Raw genomic sequence first — 10,000 nt, 5'->3', positions numbered from 1 at the left:
GAAGGACTTTTATTGCAAAACTTACGGATACTGAAATGGTGGCTTAGAAAAAAAATGCAAAGTTTGGGTTTCATTGCGGACTGTTAAGTTTACACGAATTATACTGACAAAATTTCTCCTTATTTCACTGACATAAAAAAAACCCTCAATTGTATACATATAAGTCGGATGGACAATCATAGGAGCTTCTGTATCCTTTATTTTATTAGAAATGTTTCTGAAGGAAGAAAAACGCAACTATTCAGAGGCATGTCTGCCACTGTTAAAACAAAGACAGTAGCAAATGAGATTACACAGCTTACTTAACAGGATAACTAGCCATTGTATTCAAAAAAATAATCACAAATAATGTATTTCTCAAATTGCTTTCTCAAAATGTTCCAAGCTGCAAAAATTCTGCAGGCTAAGATGTCCCATGCTGCAGAAATTCTAGTCCCAGATGCCCCATGCCACAGAAATTCTGCAGCCTGAAATACCCTACGCAGCAGAAATTCTGCAGCCCTAGATGTCCCATGCTGCAGAAATTCTGCAGTCCCAGATGCCCCGTGCCACAGAAATTCTGCAGCCTGAAACACCCCATGCTGCAGAAATTCTGCAGACCCAGATGCCCCACGCCGCAAAAATTCTGCAGCCTGAAATACCCTGCGCCGCAGAAATTCTGCAGCCCAAGATGTTCCATGCAGCAGAAATTCTGCTGCCCAAGGTGTTCCATGCTGCAGAAATTCTGCTGCCCAAGATGTTCCATGCTGCAGAAATTCAGTCAATTGTGCAAAAGAAAAGACTACGCAGAGTGTTAAGTTGGGCAACCCTACGGTATTGTATAGCATAGTGGTGGATTTTACAAAGATAATTATTCAATTTTTCTCCCTTAAAAATTCCAGGTCTTTTTAATTGGCCCCCTTTTTTTTATTTTTATTTTTTTCAAGCTAACTAATGAAATTTTGAGTATAGAGAGGGACTATGAACCCTTCCCAAAATGGCAGCCACAAAATTAAGGGGTCCATTCATAACATTTCCAGATTTGAATATCATAAATTGTCTCTATTTTATTCTTAAATACTGTGGAGATTCCCAAATTTTTATTTAACAGCTTTACAGGAGGGTACAAACCCTTGTCTGTAAGCTTGCTAGTTCGCATTGTGATGCAGTGCTTAGCCACACTGCAGTTCGGCCTTCCTTTAAGGCTGCCACCGTAGCATTCCTGTTTTGCTGCAAACATCCACTAGTGTCCCCTTCCCTTGACAGCTTCTTCACAAGCCAAGTGTAGGCTCCAACAGGTAGTGGTTCCATACTGCTACACTGTGAGCCCACAGGTTCTACAAATATCAAATTTTCGTTGTTTGTAAGGGAGCAATGTCTCGGGGTTATTTGCCTTGACGCTGACCAGTGTCCCACCACAAATGTGTTTAGACAGTCCTTCAAATATGGCCCTAAAACATAAAATGCATTAGCGTAAGAGTACAGTGTTTCTGTGACTTCAAGTATTAAGGTAGCTCGTACTAGTTTCCTTGCGCGGGGAACAGATAACTCTAGCGTCACGCGCGAGAGAAATGTGCGAAAGAAGCGCAAGATTAAAAGACGAAAATTTAAAACAAAGATGGCGGCGCGAGGAATTTTTTCTAATTACGTGAGAAGTTTACCTAAGAGCTTGTATTTGATGTGTTGAGCAGCCACTGTAAATGCAGGAGATAGAAACTAAGATAAAAAAGACGATTTTCGGAGAAGTAAAGGTTGCTTCCCTTCACATTTAAAAGAAATATTCAACCGATATGAAATCTTGCGACGGCGAAAAAAGAAGAACTCAAGTGAAGGATAATCTACCTGAAGTGGAAGAAGACTTTGAAACTTCAAGGAATATAATATGATATAGCCAGAAGTTGTGTGTAGGATTTTTAAGATGAGCCCGGGAGGCTGTCTTTGACAGCTGTTTAATGATTTTCTTAGCAGTAAACGTCTGTAAACATCAGATCGTAGGCGCGCGCGCGAGCACACGCAATTGTCAGCGGTAGCTATAACAGATCATGAGCAAATGTCCATCTTATAGAATCCAGCTTTTTAAATGCGCGAGAACGCGCGTGGAAATTGCTTAACTCACGAAAGCTATTGCATGAAAACAAGTCCAGTGACCCCTTCTTTTTATTGTTCCAATATGATAATAACGTTGAAAGGAATCATCACAAAAAAAAAACTAGAAAATTCTACGGAAGTAAATTTGCGAAGTGTGAAAATTGCCTTTTTTCTAGATTTTCTGAAATTCCGCTCCATAGAATTTTTTAAAAATCTTTGTAAATTTTCCCTCTCAAGTGCCAAAAGAAATCACTGAAAAAAATCATGGGGTCACCGGGTTAGTTTTCGTATTATTTAAGCCACAAGCTAAAAAATGCGCCTGAATAAGCCTATGAAAGCATTGCCATGGAAACTGCTAGTGACGAAATGACACCTAGTTTTGGATAACCAATGATTATAAAATTCAACCCCGTAAAAGTGTTCAACTAGCCTTTGTCAGTCTTTCTGTTGTATTTTTTCAAAGTTACAAACCATCAAAAAGATGAAAACCGGTACGAGCCACCTTAAGAGCCACTGACCACAAATGTCGAGAATCCGCTGACAGTTGCAAAGTTTCGCAATTCGTTTTATTTTTTCTAAATGACCCTTTTAATGAACCTTTTTTGAAAATGATATCAAAAAGTTCTATTGCTTTTTTTTTCTCCCAAAAATCGAAAAGTTCGAAATACACCTAAATGGCTGTTGTCCCCCCCCATTAAAGCTATGAAAAAGTATGCAACTTCGTACGCTACAGAGCGATGCAATCCTGCTTTTAAATTTTGTGCGCTAGCAGATGGTTTGTTCATCTCTTGAAAAATATTAATTTCTTTTCATTTTGTTACGTTTAAATCTGAATAGTGACCTGTTGAAATAAAGTACTTCGCTTCTCTTTTGCGGAGGTAAAATAAAGGTTAACTTCAGTGGCCTATGAACAGGTCTGCCACATATACTTACAAATCATAATGTACATCAACTTAAAGCTTTATCCTTGTATTTTAATTCTTCCAATTCTCTATCTTGGCCCACCTTAAGCGCCGCGTCTAGGTTTACAAGAGTTTGGGCTATTTTGTCAAAAATGCAATGTGAGCAGCTGTCCCAACCCATTTGAAGGCCATTAAAAGGTCTTGTATGATATATTTACAATCATCTTAAAGCTTTGTCCTTATAGTTCAATTCCTCTGAGTTTCTTTCTTGGCCCCCCATAGGTGGCACGTCCAGCTTTAAATGAGTTTGGGCTAAAAAATGATTACAAATGTAACGCTATCCGTTGAACGACTGTCACGCAAGGGTTCAAGGCCAATCTTTCAACTTAGCCAGGAATGTACCAAATACATAACCTCTTGCGCGACAGCCATTCAACGGGTCGCATTACATTTTTTGTCATTTTAGCCCGAACTCTTTTCAAGCTGGACGCGCCGCCTATGGCGGGCCAAGAAAGAAACTAAGAGGACTTTAACTAGAAGGTTAAAGCTTAAAGAGAATATATATTTTGATTTGTAACTATACGATACAAGACCTTTTTAAAGGCCTTTAAATGGGTCGAGACAGCTGTTCAGCGGTTCGCATTGCATTTTCGACAAAATAGCCCGAACTCTTGAAAACCTGGAAGTGCCGCTTATAGCAGGCCAAGATAGAGAATTGGAGGAATTAAAATACAAGGATAGAGCTTTACGATGATGTACATTATGATTTGTAAATATAAATGGCAGACCTGTTCATAGGTTTATTTTACCTCCGCGAAAGAGATGCGATGTACTTTATTTCAAGGGGTTACTATTCAGACTTAAACGTAACAAAATAACAACAAAATAATATTTTCCAAGAGATAAAAGGACCATCTGTTAGTACACAAAATTTAAAAGCGGAATCACATTGCGCTGTAGCGTATGAAACTGCCAAAGTTACTTAATTTTTCACTACCTTATGGGGAGGACAACAGCCATTTAGGCGCATCTCAAACTTTTTGATTTTTTGGAGAAAAAAAGTGCAATAGAACTTTTTGATATCAATTTTGAAAAAGGTTCATCAAAAGGGTCCTTTAGAAAAAATTAAACGAATTAAGAAATCTTGCAACGGTCGGCACATTCTCAATATTTACGGTCAGTGGCTCTTAATAACTAAGCTGTTCCTATCATTATTATACAAAACTGTGTATATTGATCTTATCCTGGTAGATAACATAGAAGATTGATGATGCTTAAGATAATATGACAATCTTGTCAAAAAAATTCATGGTGTTATAATTCACTAGGGTTTAATGGGTTGAAGCAAATCATGACCCATGAGTATCCTGTGAATATGTAAAAAAGTTCATTGACCATGAAAATTTTCCCTGAATTTTCAGAGGGTTCTTGGGAATATGAAAGCACCATGAAAATTCCTTGGAAACACCATTAATTTGGAATGAAAAAGTCTCCACTTTACTTGCACCAAAGACTATACTACAGTGTATATATAGCTGTATGCTGGCAATACAATAAAACTCTTGTGTGCTAAAATTCAAATGTAAGCTGTCAAGCAGCATTTTCATGTTATACTGTTTGTTTTTGTTGATTCTGCAAATTGAAACTCAAAGATTTCTACTCAATTTTGACTTAACACTCTTGGGAGTGAAGGGCTTAATTACAGTTCAAGAATTTATTTTTTTGAATTAAAATCTTGCTGTAACTGCAACAATAAATTGTAATGAAGTTATCCTCAACTGCAGACTAAGCAGCTGTTTATCTTTTTTTTTTGCTGGGCTCGCAGCTTGTCAAACATGACTAAAAATTATAATCCTGAAACCCTCTGCTTATTCATAGATTTATTCCATTGTAAAGCGTAAGCTTAAGAAATTGTCGCATGCAGGTGACCGAATGGATTCTCAGTTTTTATCACGTACCGAATATCGCAATTTGAACTCACCACAAACTTTCAAAATCATACCTTTATAAATGGCCGCTCGACCCTTGTACCGGCCAGTCGATATGTGAACTGTTGTCCCTTCTTTTATCTCCACGGCGCCAACAACCTGCTTTTCATGTATACCACTCACGATGTTCTCGTTTTCCAATTGAACAACGGTAAACCCCATCTTTAGAGATGCTATGTTGAGCAAAACAGTCGAGAAAAGAAATAGCTTAACACACCAGAGATCAACCGGTGAAAAGTACATTCAAAGACGGGGGCGAAATGGAGCTTTTTTTCTGCTTCCGATCATGGGCATGATCACGTGGATACTTTGGTAATTGTCATTGGCTTGTAAAGAGAATCCGCTGGCTTGCCTGACTGCAGTCTCAAGAGAGGCACGCGAAATTTTTGCTGATTTCTCCAATCCGTACCCTGCTTTTGGACGACGGATTAATCCTGGATCCATGTTTTGAAGATGATATAAATAATTGTGTGAACTCACTCTATGTAGAAATAATCGAGAAGAATCGAACGTACTACAAATGAACGGTTTGTGGCCAAACGTTGTCAAGGAAACAAAGAATTGAAACCCCGACTCGAGTTGTGTTCACGGCAAAGGTGAGAAATAACAGAAGCCAATCACAACTTTGAATGCGACTGCAAACGTGTTTTACCCTCATTATTACAAAAGATGGATACCACCTTAGGAAGTATGACAGAAACCAAGGTGATCGCAGTGTACCAGAACCCAAATCAACAAAGGTTGACCGTAACAAGCGTTAAGCAACACGTTCCAACATGGCCATCTCGCGCCCGATTCCTTAGTCTTTCCCTTCCAGCGAAGTAGCAGTGGTGCCAATAGAGTCAAGTGCGTCTCATAACGAACAAACATTTGTACAAGAGAAGAAAGCGACTATGGTGAGTTGGAATTCTCGCCTTCAAATGGATGTGCATATTCCGAAGCGTTTCCATGTTTATGATTATGTTTGTATTTCGCTCATTTGGCTATTATCAATTTCCCCATGACTCCAATCTGACCATGACAGTTCTTTTGGATGTTCTTGTGAGATGGGCTACAGACTATGACCTAACTCCTGTACTATATCTACAGTTTGACAACTGTGTTAGAGAAAACAAGAACCGGTTCATGTTTGCTCTACTAGCACTCCTTGTTGAAGAAGATATTTTTGAGGTTTGTGGAGCTTAGAACTTCCTACATTGCACAGAATAGACTCTTGAACTCTTTCACGATAATATTATTTTTTTTAAAGTGCTGTTATAAGCTAAGTTCCCTGCTAGCAGAGTTCACTTTTTCCTTTGTGGCTTTTAGATGGGCAAATGGATAAAAGAATAACTTTTTTAAGTGACGTTAAATCCAAAGCAGCCTCAATTTACAAAGCAATAACACAAAGAGTTGATCAATCAACAGAGTCAGTAATGTTTGTTCGTTATGAGACGGACTTGACTCTATTGGCACCACTGCTACTTCACTGGAAGGGAAAGACTAAGGAATCAGTAATGTAGTAAGAACTGCGGTTTGTTTGTTAACGGCAGATCAGAGTAAACTTTTTCCCAGTGGGTCATACTCATGAGGATATTGATGCTTTTTTCGGTGTTTATTCAAAGCACTTGGATAAGCTGGATGAATTTCTGTTATGCCAGTATCTAAGCATTCATCTTGTTTGCTAATTTTTTTTCTTCTTGCATTTGATTGAACAGAGCATGCCTCATGGAAAGCCTAATCTTTTAATTCCTTCCCTGGCCAAATTGGATTTGGAGGCATTAAAGAGAGATATACTTAACAAGTATCAACAGAATATGCCTCAAGCAGCATCAGATTGTTGGAGAAGTTGGCTGGAAAATGTTGAGAGAGAAATAGCAGCAGTGCCTGATCATTATAATTGGCTAGTGGATACACTGAAAACTGCTGGAAGAATTGCACCACCACCGTTGGCTGCCCAAATCCCAAATGATCTCTTGGGGCTTGTGAGTTTTGGGGCATTTTTTTTTTTCAAATTCCTTTGGGGGGCAATTTTGAATTAATTTCTGCCAATAATTATTCAGCATACTACTTATCCAATTATGGGACTTTTTATGTACATGTATGATTGTGTTATCAACACCAGCAATGTTGAATGTATTTGATAATATCATGTCTAAGAAGATGCTATGCAATAATATCATTTATGCTTTTGATATTTAAACTTTTCAGATTTACACTGGCTGATATAGAAATCCCAGAGAAAGGGAAGCACCAGTGGAGATGGTGGATGATGATTTTCTTACCTCTCTGGAAGTTGGCTGCTTTGTGTCCTTGTATTTTAGCAACTATGAAAAGGAGCCAGTGATAGGAAAAGTAATTTCCATTGAGGATAACTATTTTGAAGTGCACTATTGGAAAGGGACATATCTAGGGAAGTGGTCTACTCAGCACATACCCCGCAGAAGAGCACAACCATGCAGTTCTTTCCAGCTCACTGAGGACAGCAAACTTATGCCATCGATGAGAAATTTTCTAAAAAGATCGGTACAATGCATTTAAAAACCCAAGATCATGAATAATGCATCCGCATTGTCTTTTTCATTCTAGTTTGACTAAATTGTTTTTATATAAAGTACATGCAAATATGTTTAACTGTTTCAAAAAATTTTGTGTAAACAAGGAAAACCTAAAAGCACTACCTTGTCCTTGCCTCTGGACTCCAAGACAGTACATACAGTAGAAGTATTTTTTCTGTGAATACCATTATTAGTTTGTAAATAGTTTTAAACATTTGTTAGAGAATTCTTAGATTGGCTTAATAAGACATGACTATTGAAGTCATCCAAGAAGTTGTGATTTTGGGAGTGTAAAGGAATATTCAGTCAATCTGCAATGTATGACCATTCTGTAAGGGCCTCAGAATTTCTGCAACATATCATCATTTCAGGTGGCTTAAGATTTCTTCAGCTTCAATATTTGAGGGGGTTACAGAGTTTCTGCGGCATGCAGTCACAAATAGGGCTGCAGAATTTCTGTGGCATGCAGTCACAAATGGGGCTGTAGAGTTTCTGTGGCATAAGGTCACGAAGGGGGGGCTGCAGAATTTCTGCAGCGTGCAGTCACAAAGGGGACTGCAGAATTTTCCTTGGCATGTGGTCACAAATGAGGCTGCAGAATTTCTGCGGCATGTGGTCACAAAGGGGGCTGCAGAATTTTTGCGGCATGCGGTCACAAAGGGGGCCCCAGAATTTCTGTGGCATGTGGTCTCAAAGGGAGGCAGCAGAATTTCTGCGGCTTGCAGTCACAAATGGGGCTAAAGAATTTCTGTGGCATGTGGTCTCAAAGGGAGGCAGCAGAATTTCTGCGGCATGCGGTCACAAAGGGGGCTGCAGAATTTCTGCGGCATGTGGTCAAAATGGGGCTGCAGAATTTCTGTGGCATGCGGTCACAAAGGAGGCTGCAGACTTTCTGTTGCATGCAGTCACAAAGGGGGCATCAGAATTTCTGTTGCATGTGGCCACAAAGGAGGGGCTGCAGAATTTCTACAGCATGTGGTTACAAAGGGGGCTGCAGAATTTCTGCAGCTTGCAGTCACAAATGGGGCTAAAGAATTTCTGTGGCATGTGGTCTCAAAGGGAGGCAGCAGAATTTCTGCGGCATGCGGTCACAAAGGGGGCTGCAGAATTTCTGCGGCATATGGTCAAAATGGGGCTGCAGAATTTCTGTGGCATGCGGTCACAAAGGAGGCTGCAGACTTTCTGTTGCATGCAGTCACAAAGGGGGCTTCAGAATTTCTGTTGCATGTGGCCACAAAGGAGGGGCTGCAGAATTTCTACAGCATGTGGTTACAAAGGGGGCTGCAGAATTTCTGCAGCATGCGGTCACAAAGGGGGCTGCAGAATCTCTGCGGCATGTGGTCACAAAGGGGGCTGCAGAATTTCTGCGGCGTGTGGGTCACAAATGAGCCTGCAGAATTTCTGCGGCATGCGGTCACAAAGGGGGCTGCAGAATTGCTGCGGCATGCGGTCACAAAGGGGGCTTCAGAATTTCTGTGGCATGTGGCTACAAAGGGGGGCTGCAGAATTTCTGCAACATGCGGTCACAAAGGGGGCTGCAGAATTTCTGCGGCAGGTGGTCACAAATGATAAAGGTATAGAAAGATCTACTACGGTGAAGAGGATAAAGGAGAATTTGTGACTGTGGAGGAGTTTATGGATGGACAGTTTACCAAGTACTTAAACAATACTGGTGATTGTTGTGTCGAGGAAACAGACGTTATGGGTCAGAAGGCTCAATGTCTAACCTATTTTTCTTATGAAAAGTCAGACAAAAAACTCATGCTGCTAGACATACAAGGACATGGGTATGAATTATTTGACCCAGAAATTGCTTCTCATGAACTTTTTGATGGTAGTGCATTCTGCGCTTGTTTGGCAGCCCTCGGCCATGTGGCAGCGTTCGGCCACGAACAAAATTGTTTTTTTCCGACCGCAAAAAAAACAACAACAAAAAAAACACTAGTGGCAGCGCTCGGCCGGGTAGTATTTAATTTTGATTTGATTTCATTTATCTTTGTTTTGATTTGATTTCTAGTTTATATTTTAACTTCACTTGCTTTTATTTTAAAAAGAAAAATGAGAAATAAATCGAAATTTAAAAAGAATAACAAAAATAATTCCTATAGATTTGAATATGTTTAATGGCAGTTCTCGGCCACCATACTGATGTTATCAGAAGAGATCTCGGAGTTTCTGTTTCTTGGCCCCTGACTTTAGCCGCAAATATAGAAATCACGAGCGCTATCGCAATTTTAACGTTATAGTACTTCTACTATATGAAATCATTTTTGGTACAATCGTACAAAGCAACTCAGGTGTCTCGTTAACATAGACCTCGAAAACGCAGACCGCAGACCGCAGACCGCGCAGCTCGAAAAACATGTACACAGTGTGTAAATACAAGATTTATCTCTCTTCCCTTTGTTATCAAACAAGATCTCGGAATGCGTCGCGAAACTGAAACTAATTTCATTGTCAGTGAGATAACAGATAAAAATAGACGTAAAGTAGAGTAAATTGAATA

The 10,000-nt window shown here is 39.6% G+C and overlaps 1 protein-coding gene and 1 pseudogene across 1 annotated transcript; one reads left to right on the top strand and one right to left on the bottom strand.

The window, feature by feature from the left end:
• On the bottom strand, positions 1-5,199 carry LOC148739859 (uncharacterized). The gene is made up of 2 exons (XM_088749825.1): positions 4,972-5,199; positions 1-1,430 (listed from the first exon to the last, which is right to left on the bottom strand). Exons 1-2 carry the CDS (start codon positions 5,117-5,119, stop codon positions 1,093-1,095), a joined length of 486 nt encoding a protein of 161 aa, XP_088605951.1. The 5' UTR covers positions 5,120-5,199; the 3' UTR covers positions 1-1,092.
• A 172-nt stretch (positions 5,200-5,371) lies between these two features.
• On the top strand, positions 5,372-8,048 carry LOC148739858 (uncharacterized; annotated as a pseudogene).
• The last annotated feature ends 1,952 nt before the right edge of the window (positions 8,049-10,000 follow it).

The sequence above is a fragment of the Stylophora pistillata genome, chromosome 2, assembly GCF_964205215.1.
Source record: "Stylophora pistillata chromosome 2, jaStyPist1.2, whole genome shotgun sequence".
Lineage (NCBI taxonomy): Eukaryota > Metazoa > Cnidaria > Anthozoa > Scleractinia > Pocilloporidae > Stylophora > Stylophora pistillata.
This window is presented reverse-complemented; position numbering and strand designations above follow the sequence as displayed.

What these genes read in the sequence shown, in the direction of transcription:
- LOC148739859 (XM_088749825.1), bottom strand. Translation starts at nt 5,119, where the DNA reads ATGGGGTTTACCGTTGTTCAATTGGAAAACGAGAACATCGTGAGTGGT. An exon ending in TCGAGCGGCCATTTATAAAG is followed by an intron (nt 1,431 to 4,971) that starts GTATGATTTTGA and finishes TTTATGTTTTAG; the next exon opens with GGCCATATTTGAAGGACTGT.